The 16,465-nt window shown below is 45.4% G+C and overlaps 1 protein-coding gene across 2 annotated transcripts in view; it reads right to left on the bottom strand.

Moving 5' to 3' along the window:
* Positions 1-13,821: 13,821 nt before the first annotated feature.
* KANSL2 (KAT8 regulatory NSL complex subunit 2) overlaps positions 13,822-16,465 on the bottom strand; it is a 31,410-nt gene continuing 28,766 nt past the window's right edge. For both annotated transcript variants that reach the window (XM_078685926.1, XM_078685935.1), the window contains exon 10: positions 13,822-15,311. In XM_078685926.1, coding sequence (XP_078542052.1) covers positions 15,189-15,311 — 123 coding nt within the window. In that variant the 3' untranslated portion in view covers positions 13,822-15,188. The remainder of the gene's footprint in view (positions 15,312-16,465) is intronic.

The following is a 16,465-nucleotide window of genomic DNA, read 5'->3' as shown; positions in this document are numbered from 1 at the left end:
CTCCACCACCACGTCCACCATCATGTCCACCACCAACACGTCCACCATCACTACGTCCACGTCCACCATCACTACGTCCACCTCCACCATCACCACGTCAGCCACCACCTGTGACAGGTAGTGTCACTGGAGGGCAGGGGTAATAGGAGTGTCAACCCCGGCTGTACATGGGACATTTAAGGATGTATTGGTTGCTGAAACAGGGGCTAGAAGTATGACACCAGACCCAAGATACATTTTGAAGAGGCGCAATGTCACAGGGGCTCCTGTAAAAGCACTCTGCAGCAGCTCTACCTCATATAGGCCCACCTGCACGAGCCACCCACTCAAAACAAGCATTGGCATAGCCAATAGGTCTCGCCTTTGGGACCTTATAAGTGTTTAGCCATGCAACACTTGATGTTGTTGCACCAAGGATATTGTGCTGGATAACTAAACATTTCTAAGGTCCCAAAGGCGAGACCTATTGGCTATGCCAATGCTTGTTTATTTTGTCTGTATATAAATGATTTAGAAACTGTTATCACAAATGAGCGCATGGATGCTCCACAGATAGGCCAAAGGCCGTTACCGGCTTTATTATATGCAGATGATTGTGTTTTAATGTCTCGAGGCGGGGTGGCAACGGCTTTTAACGAGTTTTAATAATTTTATGAATGACCTTGGCCTCAAGACCAATGTGGCTAAATCCCACGTTATGGTGGTAGGTAAACACCCTACAATTGTAAAGACTTGTTTTATAGACAGTGAGAAATTGCTTTATGTGTCTACCTTCCCTTATTTAGGAATCCTTTTTGACTCGAAAGGTTCATGGCATCACTTAATGGAGGCTAGGATCATAGGCTCACGCCCATTAAAAGCAATCATTGAAATATATAAGGCACGTACGTTTGCTGCTACTTTGTATGGTGCTGGAGGTACTTGTAATATCTCAGGCCTACAGAGAGCTGAAAACATGTTTATGAAACGCCTGTTGACTGTTCCTACAAGTACTTCTATCGCCATGTGTCAAAGTGAACTTGGTGTGATTTCCCTGTTTTTCGTACACAATTAGCGCCTCTTTTCTTGTGGTATAATATGTGGGCATAAGAAGAACCAGTACTAAATCATGCTTTCATCATAGACCGTTTAAAACTAGAGTGGCCAAACAAAATCCCCTGCATCTCTTATATCAAAGCCAAATTGAGGAACTTGGGATTGTCAGATTGCCTTGACAATCCAGGAAACATTCTCAAAATGTCAAGGGCCAAGCTGAAGAAAGAATTTCTGGTGTACTCCTATTTGAAAAGAGATATGCAGGAGACGGGGGGGGGGGGGGAAGGGTCACTGACGATTCACTTTTAGTCTGCTCTTTAGGCACCTTACCTTTCCTTTTATTTTAGTCACACTAAATTATATTATCTTATAAGGTTTAGCTTTGGAATTTCTCATTCACTGGTCTCATACCCACGTAATGCATTCTCTGACGCTAGATTGGATGTATGCCCATGTGATTCACAATCAAGGCAGAGCACATTGCACTTTGTTCTTTTGCAAACTCTAGATCAACCCAAGGCATGCTTTCTTAATTCCACTTTTAACATTTTTAAATATAAGGAAATGTCAGGCTGCATTGTATTGTCTTCAGCTTTTACAGGATGAATTTATCTGTTCAATGGTCTATAAATACATCTCCTCTGCAGTTCGACTCCAGAACATTGTTGGAAAATGAGATCATATTCCTGGTGACGATCAGGTTTGAAACGGTCGCTTTTAAGTATTATGTATAAAAATTGTCCTCGGTCTCTATCATCATTTTTAACTTAAACATCGTCCTATTTAGATTTGTGATGTTTATTCTAGGAGTCTTTTTAAATGTGTATCAATTTTATGAGAGTTTTATTCAGAAATTCTTATATGATGCATTCTTTTATTGCTTTGAATATAGCCAAATAAAGATTTCTGACTGACTGACTGACTGAATCCACGCTGAAGAGGGTGGAACTCTAGGAGGAATGATTCCTTTGAGTCCTTCCATAAAGGCTTTGATAGCAGGCACTCTGTAGGTATGCAGCTATTGCAACAAGGTCTAAGCGTATAGATGTATAGGCTAAGTTAGAACGCTGTAGGTGTAACAGATAGCAAATTATGTTTTGTGTGGAAACATCTAGTGGATGGATTTTATTGTTTGTACAGTAAATTATAAATCGTTTCCACTTTGCTGCATAGCATGCTCTTGTGGGAGGGCGTCTAGCTTCTCTAATGACGTTCATACAGTCTGGCGGAAGATTAAGGTAGCCAAACTCTATGAATTCAGGTGCCAGATCGCAAGGTTGAGTTGACTGGGATCTGGATGGATCGATCTCTCCATGGTTCTGAGTAAGAAGCTTGGTGGGGAGGTGTCGTTTTTGGTAAGGAACTACTGATAGTTCCAACAGGGTTGTGAACCGTGGTTGTCGAGCCCATGTGGGAGCAACTAGGATCATTGTCAAGGAAGGTTGTTTGAGCTTTCGAACCACAAATGGATTTGGCGGGAGAGGTGGAACAGCATAAGCAAATTTTCCTGACCAATTCATCCATAGTGCATTGCCTTTGTACAGTGGGTGAGGATACCTGGACGCGAAGCTTGGGTATTTTGCATTGAGGTGTGTGGCGAAGAGATCTATTTCTGGGTAGCCCCACATCTGGAAGAATGGGAGGAGAACTTGAGGATGTAGTTCCCATTCGTGGATCTGTTGTCTTTGACGACTGAGCAGATGTCATCTGGTTGTTCACTCCTGGGAGGTGTTCTGCAAGGAGATATATCTTTTGAGGTATGGCACATATCCATATGCTTTGAGCTAATTGTGAAAGCTGTAGAGTCCCCCCCCCCCCCCCCGTTTTTGTATGTAGTACATTGCTGTCATGTTGTCTGTACGAACTAGGACAGCTTTGCCTACTAGATGCAGTTGAAAAGCTTTTAATGCTAGAACAATTGCTAGTAGCTCCAGGTGGTTTATGTGGAGTTGTTTTTGTTGTATGGTCCACATGCCCTGAATGGTATGTTTTTGAAGATGAGCTCCCCCAACCAGTGAGCGATGAGTCTGCTGTTAGCACGATCTGTGGAACTGGGCCGACAAATGGCTGCTCCATGGAAAAGTTTTGTGTATTCCACCACAGCAGAAGGATGGGTGCAGCCGTTCACCATCACTAGATCGGTTAACTGACCTTGAGCCTGGTTCCACTGACGTGCTAAGCATTCCTGTAGGGGACGCATTTGAAGTCTTGCATAAGGAACGATTAGAATGCAAGAAGCCATCATGCTGATTAATTGCATGAACGCTCAGGCTGTTAGGGAGTGTTGAGGCTGAAATTGTGATATCAAATTTTGCATGTTGCATATCCTGACTGGGTTGGGGTATGCTAGAGCTTTGCAAGTGTCTATTGCGGCTCCTAGGTACGCTTGCTTGTTGGATGGCTGGAGGTGAGACTTGGTGAGGTTTACAGTGAATCCCAAGTTGTGAAGCAGCTGAACAGTTTTTTTGAGTGTGGTGTATGCAGCTGTGTTGTGATCTGGCTTTTATTAGCCAGTCGTCCAGGTAAGGGTAGACATGAATGTGTTGTCTTCTTAAATGAGCTGTGACTACTGCCAGACACTTGGTGAAAACTCTGGGTGCTGTAGTTACCCGAAAGGGAGAGCTTTGAATTGGTAATGTTTTCCGTCCACCACGAACCTGAGATATTTTCTGTGAGCCGGGTGAATGGGAATATGGAAGTTGGCATCCTTTAAATCTAGGGTGGATAGAAAGTCGCCTTGCTGAAGCAATGGGAGCACCTGTTGGAGGGTGACCATGTGGAAGTGGTCTGACTGAATATAGAGCTTCAGCTGTCTGAGGTCTAGTATAGGCCGGAGAGAGCGGTCCTTTTTTAGAACTAAAAAATACAGGGAGTACACTCCAGTCCCTTGATGATGTAATGGGACTGGTTCTATCGCGCGTTTTTGTAACAAAGAGCAAACCTCTTGTTTTAAGAGGGTAAGATCTTCTGGTGACCTTGCACGTTCTCTTGGAAGAATAGTCGGGGGAGTGCAGGTAAGTTCCAGGCAGTAACCATACTGGATAGCATTACCCACTTGTCTGAGGTGATGGACTTCCAGACAGATAGGAACTGTGAGAGACTTCCCCCGATAGGAGTGGAATGATCGGGGGTAGCGGAAGGAAGTCACTGTTTGTTGGCAGGGGAAGTGCAGGTGGAGTTACCTCTGCCTCTTCCCTTTTTATTTCCTCTGTAGCCTCCTCGAAAATAACCTCTGTAGTTGGTAGATTGGTTACCCTTATAAGAGGAGGAGGGATTCTCTGTGGACAGTTTTTGAGCCACCCCTGTGAAAGGAGCAGCAAAAGGAACCTCTACTAGAAGGTAATTGTAAGACCCCCCCCATGGACTTTGCAGTTTGCGTCTTTCTTCATCTTTTCTAGGGAAGTATCGACAGCTGGCCCAAAAAGACGCTCCTTATCAAAGGGCTGATTAAGTATGGAGGACTGTACCTCCTGCTTGAATCCACAGATTCTAAGCCAAGCGTGTCTGCGCAATAGTATGCTATTGTTGATGGTACGAGATGCTATGTCTGCCACATCTAGTGCACATTTGATGGAAGTGTTGATATTGAGATTCCCTTCTTGAATGAGGTCGTTAGCTTTGGTGTGGTTTGGTACTCATCTGGCAAATGTTGCACAAGTTTTTCCAACTCATCGTAGTGAGCCCTATCGTAGCGTGCGGAGCTTGAGCGCAATACACCAATAGTTAGCCACCTGCAAAGCCACTCTTTTGCCTGAGGCATCAATGAGTTTAGACTCCTTATCAGGAGGACAGGGCATCGCCTGTGGTTTGAGAGTTAGCTCTCTTGCGGGCATTAGATACTACAAGAGAGTCTAAGGGCAACTGACCTTTTATATATGCAGGGTCTATAGGAGCGGGCTTGTATTTTTTATCTACTCTAGGTGTGAGTATTCTGGCTCTAACGGGGTCTTTGAATACCTCATCCATGTGTTTTAACAAGCCCTTGAGCATTGGTAAAGTATTAGTAGACCTTTGTGAGTGTGTTAGTGTCCCAACAAGGAAATCCTCTTCTAGAGGGTCTGTATGAAGCTCCACCCCGTGATATTGAGCAGCCCTGTTGATAAGATGAACATAGCCAATGCAGTCGTCAGGTGGGGAGGGTCTGGAGGGATACAGGTCGGGGTCATTGTCTTGATCTGGTTGCTGATTATAATTCTCCCAGGGATCAGTGTCCTGTGGTATGTCCTGATCTTGTGGCATATCCTGCTCTTCCTCCCCATCTCCATAATCTTCATCCTGTGTCAGGTGCTAGTGGAGGTGGTGGTGAATTTTGATGGGGTAATGATTAAATTTGGGTTAGGAGGAGAGGGAGGTATGCAAGGAGAAGGGTTAGTACCCATGTCCTTTTTAGGTCTCGCCTGAGCCAGCGCATGCGCTGCACTGCGAGACATTTAGGAGTGGGCTTTTAAAAGTGCTTCCACAGCTTTTGTTGGCCTAGCACATGCGTTTACGCGCGCAGCCTTCAGCTTTTAGCACCCTGATCAGGCACCATCTGGCTTTCCTCTGGCTTGCTCTTTCAACGCCCCTCTCCCGCCATGTCTCGCGTTAATTGTAAACCTACGTGCAAAAGCGCTGCTTATACTTTCGCTCACGCACCACTTTTGAAGCCAGGCTTGTTTTAGAAGACTGTTTATGGTTCTCACTATGCAGAGTTCTCTCTGAACTGCAGGGTTTTTTTCCCCCCTTTGATCTGTGCTTCTTCTTAGCTTCTTGGTAACGACACGTAGAATAACACTGTTTTTTAGACCTAGCACTTTGTTCACCTTTATTTTCGGTCACCCCTTCCACCGTGTGTTACTTTTCAGCTCATTCATGTTCTGTCCAATCAGGGATCCTTCTAGATGAACAGCGTCAAACAGCTGTGTACATGTCTGACCGCCAATTTAAATGTGCTTGCACAACATGGTTTGTGTAATAGGCAGACACGCGCCACTGTCTACTAGTATAACGGAAGTGATTCATGCCATCAGAGCACCTAGCCCAGGGCAGATTCAGCTATGGCTTTATTTTGTCATTTCTCATCCGCGTCTACATGTAATAATTTACAAAACATTATCGGAACACAGACAATGAGGAACTATTCCTCCCACAGCCCGTGTGCTTGGTATTTGCTTCAGCGTCAAACATTCAAAACAATAACATTATTATGTATTTGCTCTATTCGTAGCTGCAGGACTTGGTTCAGATCCGGTTTTATTAATTAAATGTTTCACGCACTCATGTTACTCTACCGCTGGGAATGAACCGCAGAGTCAGGAACCTGCACAGCTCGTCCACGGAAGGGCTTTCAGTCATTTCCCTTAGGTGTGACATTCCCATAGTTTCAGCATGCTTAACGTGACATTTAGAGAGGCGCAGCATCACTAGCTCTGCAAAGCATCTCTTATTAATTGTATCTGAAATCATCCAGTTTCTATAAGTCCTGCATAAATCATTAGCAGCGTTGCCATCAGCTGTAGGAGTGTTGTGCAGGACTCTCCATATAAATGTACAATCAAGCACATCTACATGCAAGAAACCAGCAGTCACATGAATATTCGAACCTTCTCCATGGAGGGGCCGCAGCCCGGGCTTTCATTTCAGTTTGGCAAACCTTGCTTAAACTTCTACCAAAGTCCCAGACTTTCGTCATCATGCCCAGTCTTATTTTAGCACGCATGACTTGCCTTCTAGAGTGTCAACTTCACCCTCTGACGTGTCAGTTTCAAAGCCCTAATATTCAGTGAGCGATCCGAATAAAAACCCACGGTTGGGTCAAGCAACACGCACAGGGCCACTTGGTGATTATTTTTACAGACCTCCCTTAACTGGTGATGAGCTGCTTCCGACATCCATCTTTCAACACCCAGCCTCACCCATCATGCATCCACCCACCCATTCACACTTGCATCCATGTGTGCTGCCGCCACTACCCACCCATTCACACTTGCATCCGTCCATGTGTGCTGCCACCCCTTCCCACCCATTCACACTTGCATCCATCCATGTGTGCTGCCACCCCTACCAACGTATTCACACTTGCATCCGTCCATGTGTGCTGCCACCCATTCACACTTGCATCCGTCCATGTGTGCTGCCACCCCTCCCACCCATTCACACTTGCATCCGTCCATGTGTGATGCCAGCCCGACCATTCACATTTGCATCCGTCCATGTGTGCTGCCACCCCTACCCACCCATTCATACTTGCATCCATCCATGTGCTGCCACCCTAACCCACGTATTCACTTGCATCCGTCCGTGTGCTGCCACCCCTACCAACGTATTCACACTTGCATCCGTCCGTGTGCTGCCACCCCTACCAACGTATTCACACTTGCATCCGTCCATGTGTGCTGCCATCCATTCACACCTGCATCCGTCCATGTGCTGCCACCCCTACCCACGTATTCACTTGCATCCGTCCCGTGTGCTGCCACCCCATACCACATATTCACACTTGCATCCATCCGTGTGCTGCCACCCCATACCACATATTCACACTTGCATCCGTCCGTGTGCTGCCACCCCTACCCACCCATTCACACTTGCATCCGTCCATGTGTGCTGCCACCCCTACCAACGTATTCACACTTGCATCCGTCCATGTGTGCTGCCACCCATTCACACTTGCATCCATCCATGTGTGCTGCCACCTCTACCCACATATTCACATGCATCTGTTAATGTGTGCTGCCACCCCTACCCACCCATTCACACGTGCATCCATCCCTATGTGCTGCCACCCCTACCCACCCACACTTGTATCCATCCATGTGTGCTGCCACCCCTACCCACCCATTCACACTTCCACCCCTACCCACCAATTCACACTTGCATCCATGTGTGCTGCCACCCCTACCCACCCACACTTGTATCCATCCATTCATGTGTGCTGCCACCCCTACCCACCCATTCACACTTGCACCCCCTACCCACCCATTCACACTTGCATCACAGTTTTTAGCCATGTAACAGTTGATGTTGTTGCACCAAGGATATTGTGCTGCATAACTAAATACTTATAAGGTTCCAAAAGCGAGACCTATTGGCTATGCCAATGCTTGTTCTTTAGAGGTATAGGGCAGCCCTCTGAGATCCACCTTCCATTTTTTAGGAAGATTGGCCAATTTTAGGTTCAATACTTAGGCATAATAATAACACTGTTATGTAGAAGAATACAAAGTATCGCAGAAGATCCCAAAAACCGTTAGCGTCGAAGACGCAGAAAAAAGGGAACTGACGTCATCACGCCGGCGTGGGCCTGATAAGGAGTCGGTGACGTCAGACGGAGTCACACGCGAGGTCATACTCCTGTGACGTCGTCGGCGTGCTACAAAGAAAATTTCCGAACGCTGCTGACGCAGGGGGATATTCACAAGGTGAGGAATCCACACGGCAGATCAATCTATCAGAATGTGGGTCCTCAGATAGAGGCTCTTTGGATGGAGTATCTTTTTCGTAGTTGATTTAGGTGTCGAAGATTTGGGCTGAGAGTCTTGGGGCGTCAAATGTTTTGAATCAGAAAACGCTTGGTCTTATGTTTCAGTGCCAAGTATGTTGGTTCGGCACCAGAATGGGGTTGGCTCGAGCCCGAAGGCTTGTCTTTGTGTTTCATAGCCAGGCTTTAGGGTGGGGCATCTGAAACTTTCTCAGTGCCGACCTGAGCCCGAGGTCGAAGGTGGTACCGGAGCTTTAGATTTTGATCGAGTGGGCACGTGGGGATCTGTACTCGCAGTACGTTGACCTGTAGTGATGTTCAGTTCTTCCACTTCAGAGTCTACTTCAGAGTCGGCTTCAGACACTGAGACCAGTTCTTCGTCCTCTGCTTCTGCAGCTGGACGATGGCTATCTGAACCTTCGCCAAAGATGTCTGGTATGGAGCCGCTACAGCGTTGCATCTCGTGGGGTCAAGCCCGACGATCACAAATGGTCTTCAATCTGATCGACACGCTTCACAGTCCTTTTCGTCGTGTTCCGGGGAGAAGCAGAGGTTGCAAACCTCGTGCAAATCGGTGCATGGAGATTTAGCACGACACCAGGGACAGGACTTAAAGGGATCAACTGCCTGTGTGTTAGCCACGGGTAGGCGTGAAGGCCTGCCCCAAAGTTTCAGATTGAAGGTTTTCTCAGTTTAAACAATACACGTCAAATGGGAAACTGCGATCGAAAGACAATACCTTCAAGGGTAGAGGATTGCGCGTCAAAGGAGTGCGAAAACGATACCAGAGCACAGCAATACATTCGAACCCGATGGCGGAAAAAAACAATCTGGGGATGGAGTCAATGCCCATGCGCACTATCACCGAAAGGAGTCGTCGCCTACCTCATGACTGCAAAGACTTCTTCGAACAAAAACAAAGTGCAAACATCCAGACCAAACACTAAATGGCGATCTATGCCAAAGCATATGATCTACAGCTCATATGCCTCGAACACATTTATGTTGACCAGGATAATAAACAGTCATTCACTATTTTAATAAAACATGTACAGCTACCTTATGTGATGTGGATGTCCGCTTAGTGGTTCTTGCTGATGATGATTGTGTCGTTTTGCATTTCTTTAAAAGAAGAAACCAAGCAATGAGTCACTTCCATCATCCATCTGAAACGGTAGCAACATCTCTGGATTGCACAGGAAGTGACATCACTGGATTTCCCATTATCCATCTGCAAGGAAAGTGACCTAATTGGACTTTCTATCATTCATCTGCAGAAAGAAGTGACATCACTCCTCTCCCCTCCCAGGGCCCACTTAACAGCTGCTACAGCTTGGACGTGTGGCAAGCCTGTCTGCGCCCAGCTCCAGGAACCCTGTTCCTCCAACTTCCTGCCACTACCATGCCTCAAACCTCCGCAGTCTCAACCCCAGGAACTGCTTCCCACACTTCTTACATGCCACAACCGACAACAGAGCATTCTCCTGCGCATCCTGCAACTTAGCATGCACTTACCCACACCCAACACTCACTGCACTGACAACACCCAACACTCACTGCACTGACAGCACCTATCACCCTGCTCGCTCACACATACTCACAACCATGAATAGAACACCTGCTCAGTCACCAAACACGGCAAAAAGATCTGGGACCTGCAGCATGACAATGCCCCAGACGTACTTTTCCTCATGGACCAGTGGGCCCACGTGCCAACTGCACAGACATCGCAGAGTTTGTCGCACCACTCATGCTTGATGCTAGCAATATCCTACTCTGATACCCGAACTCCCACGTGGGAGATCACACTGACTCAAAGACACTCATTGAAGACCTTCGAAGCCTGGGCCTCACCCAATGAGTAAAGGGATGCAACCCACATCACCAGACACATCCTGCACCTCATATTCACCAACTTCAGCAGCATCCGAGTCGACAAAGCCACACCAGTTCCCTGGACAGACCAAGCTCTAATCAAGTTCAGCACCCAGATCCTGGTCAAACACACACTCCACCAGACCAGCCTGCCGACACTGGAACAGCACCACTGACAGAACTGAATCACTGCTCTAAACACCTCCCGATCCAAACACAGCAACAGCCTCTCCACAGCCATCAAGAATGTCAACAATTAGATCACCTTGTGCACCTTTCTCCCTGGGCCCCTAAAATTCCAGGCCAGTTGGTAGACAGAAGAACTCAGACTGATGAAACACCACTGCAAACAACTGGAGTGCAAATGGAGAACGGGCCAGGACACGTTCAAAACCGCCCTAACATGCTACACCAAATGATCCAGAACACCAAATGCACCTATCTGGAAGACCGCATTCATGCCAGCACCAGCTGAAGCAAAGAAATATTCGCCACTGTGGAAGGGTTTACCTCACTATTGTCTGCCTCCGTGATCACTTCCCTCGCAGGACCTCAGCAAAAGTCTCTTAATTCTTAAGTAACAAAATCACCACCATTTACAGGAACTTCAGCCCACAACCATACCCAAAAGACCATATCAAACATCTCTTAAATCCATCCACTCATGGACCCCATCGTCCCCCCATATCACTCCTACTCTAGAGGACTGCAACCCATCAGCACCATGCTCACACCCATTCTGAATACCTCCACCTCTTCCGTGACCCTTCCACATGGAAACAAGCAACTGTCCTCACATTGCTGAAGAAACCCTCTGCTGACCACTCAATGCTCGCCAACTACAGTCCGATGTTCCTCCTACCATTCCCGGCCAAGGATTTGGAGAAAATCCTCTACAGACACCTCACTGAATACTACAATGATCACACTCCTCAACACCACCCAGTATGGTTTCAGACTAAACCACAGCATGGAAACTGCCATCATTGCAGCCAAGGATGACATCTGCACGACTCTGGGCAGAGGAGACACAGCAGGTCTCATTTTGCTGGACCACTTCGCAGCATTTGATACAGTCTTGCACCCCATTCTCTTCCGATGCCTATAAGACATCAGAATCAAAGGACACCCATGCCAGTAGATTTGCTCCTTCCTGGCTGGAAGGACACAGTCAGTCCAAATTGTACCATACACCTCGGACAACCACAACATCTGCAGAATGTTGCAAAGATCCTCCCCAAGCCCAACCATCCTCAATTCATACATGACCCCTCTAGCCAGCATCATCCACCCTCACAATAACGTACTCTCCTACGCCAACGACACGCAACTCATTCTTTCCCTCGTGTTCCAGTACCTGGACAAAGTTGTCCCTGCATAACAAATCAATCAATGAAGACCATCTGTCTAAAGCTGAACACTGACAAGACCTAAATCATTTTCTTCCGAAAAAACATTGTGGGACTCCACGAGGTGGCAAACAGAGCTAGGACTAACATCCAGCCCCACGACAAGAACCTCAGGATCAGCAACAGTAAACTTTACATGACTGCCCAAGTTGATGAGGTCACAGCCTCATGCTTCCATACACTGAAGATGTCGAGAAATATTTTCTAATACATCCCTATCAGCAACTGGAAAACCATCATGCACAAGCTTGACAATGGCAACACCCTCTATGCCGGGAATTACAGGCTGGAGCCCATTTATAACTTGGATGCCAGAATTACGCTCAACCTCCAAAGCTGCCTTCACATCACACCTGAAGGAACTCCACTGGCTCCTCAATCACAAATAAGTATAATTCAAACTGCTCACCCGGACTTTAAAGGCACTACAAAACACTGGCCCAACATAACTCAATTGCATCTATACCGCTTCAATCACATCTGTTTTCACAAGTGTTCCAGACACCTCTGCTCATCCAGACTCCTACTTGCATTAATCCCACACATACGGAAAACCAAATCCAGAAGTCGAGCCTTCTCGTACATTGCTCCTAAAGCATGGAACGACCTGCTGCTACACATAAGAGCCTCCTCCTCACTCTAGCTGTGCCTAACTCACACCTGCTCAGCACCAGGATACCATGCTGGGTGATAGTGCGCTCTACAAATCTGCATAACATACCATCTTTATTTGGTCTGTGATGAATGTACCCAAGTTCTACTGGCCAAAGTCACATCATGGGTTATTTTTTAATTGGCAGATCAAGTTTCACAATGTTTTTCTATTTTGTGTTTCTCTCAATAGGTTCGAAATAAATACATCTTGTGAATGTGTATTTACACATACACACGTGTGTGTAAATATACATTACCTTTTACTTTATATATTACATTATACAATTTGTGTATATAGTTCAGTTAACAAAAAAAAATGAATACATATACAGCCAACAAAACACCTGCTACAACACTCATACCCAACAATTGTTGAATAAAGATCGCCAATCCCACCCAAAAATAAAAAGTTTGCATAATTATTTTTAAGGCGGGCTAGAGCATGCATTTACTGGTCCAATAAATCCTGCAAAAACAGTCTGAATTTGCAGTCTTCTGACGGACCACATAATGTAGTCATGGCAGCTTCTCTGTGGCAGAATAATGCCACCCTAAAGAAATATTTAAAGTGAAACAGCCTTTACACAGCATGGCAAGTATATTCACCGTAAAAAAAATATTACGGGTGATGGGGTAGGAAGTCGTGAGGGTAATTTTAGATTTTTGGGATAGTCGCGAGGGTAATTTTAGATTTTTGGAGTAGATAGTGGCAAGTGTAATTTTAAGGTTACGACGTAGGTAGTGGTAAATGGTGGAGAGTAATTTCAGAGTTATGGTGTGGGGAGTGAAAAGGGTGGCAAGACTAGATTATGGGGTGGTTAGTGGCAAAGGGTGGTTAAGGTTAATTTTAGGGTTTAGGTGTGCGTTGTAATAAAGGATGGTAAGGGTCATTTTAGGTTTCAGTGGTGATTAGTGGAAATGGATAAGGTTAATTTTAGGATTATGGGATGGGTAGTAGGAAAGGATGGTAAGGGTCATTTGGAGTGTTTTTGAGTGAGTAGGGATTAAGGAGGGTATGGGTAATTGTAGGGTGTAGGAGTGGGAAGTGTCTTAGCCTCCCCCAATCCATCCTAACAAAGCTTGATCATCCAGTTTGAATAATGGAAACAACAAATTTAGGGGTGGTTAGCGGCAATGGGTGATAAAGGTCATTTTTAAGGGTGGGTAGTAGTAAAGGGTGGTAAGGTTATTTAAGGGCTATGGGGAGGTATGGTAATTCAATAGGAGGATCATCTCGCTTCATGCTACTCGCTGCCTGGTTTACCATTCTACCTCCTGGACTGTTTGTGGTGATATACATGAGGGACTATTTAACACCTCAAAAGTACCCTGGATCACCACACATTACATTCTGTATTGAACTGATACATTCTACACAGAAAACAAGCATTTTTGTTCTTTCAATGCAGCAGGCTTTAATCTTCAAAGGTTCAAAATACAAGCCAGACCTATTACATTTGCCAATTCTGGGTTTTTAAATGCCTTTTCAAGTGACCTCTTCGACAATGTTCACACGGCTACCAAGGTAGAAATATAAGAACATAGCTACTCTTTTTTATAGGTTGGTCAAAAAACAAATTGTCCTAAAGAATAAAATAGGTTCAGGTACAAAGTTGCTATAAACAAAAACTGGAACTTTCGGTTTGACAAACTGGTGTTGCATGCAAAGTCTTGCTCCAACAGGTCATAATAAATAAGAGGTAAAATGGTTTTGCATGTTGACTTCGGAGTCGAAACAGGCTCCAGTAACTGTAGAAGCATCTCTTTAATGGATCAGCCAAACTTCCACACAGAGATACGAGATTTTAAAAAGTTTAGTTGCTTTCTAGCTATGAAAATTTATAAAGCAGAAGGAAAAAAATGAACATGTGGGTGTTTCCGAAGTCCAGCCTGGCAGTGGGGCAATATAAATGCTTCGAATTAGGAGAGGACCCATTCCTGTATAACAGTTTTTGTATCTCTCACTTTCAGGCTCATAAGCTCATATTTGGGAATAAAAGTGTTAAAAACACATTTGGTTGCAGTTGCAAAGAATCTCATGTTTGTTACCAGCGTTACCAGAGGAATCCTATTCACAGCATCCACAACCAAACTAAGGATGTGGAGGGTTAGACGTTTCCAAGCGCTCTTCAAATTGTCACATTTCACTGAGCTCATGCGGACAGACTCGTAGCCCAAGTTGATCATTCCCAAAACATCTGTTTAGGATCATAAACTAAGAAATAGTGGCAGCACACCAAGTATTTGATAGAACATTTCACGGTCTTGACATGTGTAGACTACACAGGATGAGAATGTGAAAGCGTTTCTAACTAGTGGCAGCATCTCCAGTGCGCAATTGACATGAAGATCTGGGCAGACTGGAAACTTCAAGTCTAATCTCGAGACCAGTGTTTAAATGCAACTCCTGGATCTTACGGCCATTTCTGTGGCGGAAAATCTTTTGTAACTTGTATGCTCGGTCACGTTTCAACAACAAACAACTGAGACTTTTTGTGCTGGGGAACAGTTCCACGGATGTAAATCCAACCTCAGTAGTCAAGATTCTAGGAATGTATGTGAATCCCCATTGTACAAAACTGGTAGAAATGCAAGTAAAATAAAGATCCACTGAAGCTTGAAGAGCAGGGGACCGAACCCTTTCATTGTGGGCTGTCCTAGTGATCTAGACATCAAATGCCAACAGGACAATTCAGTGTTGTCTACCGTCCACCCCATCCCTTCAATTGGTTTGACAAGAGGGAAATCACATTTCCTCAGCATGGTGCAGCAGATTTGCCATTTCCATTTGTTGTGGGTGCTCCATGTGATACTGGGAGAGGAGCAGAGTCCTCCTCCTTCGCTTCATTTTGAAGTCCAGAGACAGTGCGTACTTGACCCTAAGGAATCAAAAAAAAAAAAGTTACGGTCATTTTCAGCTCAGTGGTACAATTCAGGCATGCTCCATTAAGAGTTTTTGATCATATTACAGACCCAAAATTGCTAATCCTTCAAAAATGCAGTACCTGTTGTGAACAAAATTAGTATTTACCACCAGCAGTAATGTAGTGTTAGTCTGAACAATTTTCCGGTTTCACATGCTGTGCATCTATTCCGCCATCTAGCGGTTCGATCTGGAATTGGCTCATCTCTTTTTTGTGTGCATCACTGACTGCCATTTTTTGATTAGCCCATCCCTTTGTGATGTCAAACAGGGCCCCGAAAGTAACTACGAGCGGTCGCCATCTTCAGATTCTTTTGTTGTGTTCCTTTAGGACCGTTCATTTATTTTATTTATTTAAAGTTTTGTATAGCGCGAACATGACCAGAGTGGGTATCAGAACGCTTCACATGCGGGTTGAGGAAGACCTAAATAGATGGCTTCAGGAGAAAATTCCATCTTGAAGTATCGCTGATCTTGCCAGCTTGCTTCCATCACCATCTCAGAGATGGGATACAAATCTAGAAAATTATTCCGGCTGCAAAACTACTAATTTTGCAGTATGAATTATTTTCTGGATTCACATTCTGTGCATCCGATCATGTAGTCGTGTTGGTTTCCTTGGGAAAGATGGGTTAAGATGTAGAGCAGTTGGCAAACGTGTTTTAGTTCTCTGTCCCACCTGTGCTTATTTATGTGCTTGTCCACACTAAGTGTTTTGCAATGGTGTGCCGGAAGACCAGGATGCGGCCACACAGATATCGCCAATGGGTAGGTTTGCTTGAAAAGGTCTCCAATCTGTGAGGCACGACCCCCAGGGAGGCCGGAGTCCTGGGAAGGGGGTGGAGTATTCCCCAGCTTCACTTGTCCCTGCAATCCAAAACGTTTCCTTTCCTTTTGTAGTAAGACAGCCATCCGGGGACAGCTAATTTAGATAGTTATCAGCTGATTGCCTGAATAAAAAGGTATATGTGCCTATCATCTGCAAGTGTAAAGGATCCTTGGGAGTGGTTCTGGCCGTAGCTGATTAAATCACTCCAAGCTTTGCGATGACAAACATTTGTTTTTTGAGTGTAAGTGCAAAGAGTTATTAACAACTGCGCTGGGGAGCGC

Source organism: Lissotriton helveticus, chromosome 1_1 (genome assembly GCF_964261635.1).
Source record: "Lissotriton helveticus chromosome 1_1, aLisHel1.1, whole genome shotgun sequence".
NCBI lineage: Eukaryota > Metazoa > Chordata > Amphibia > Caudata > Salamandridae > Lissotriton > Lissotriton helveticus.
This window is presented reverse-complemented; position numbering and strand designations above follow the sequence as displayed.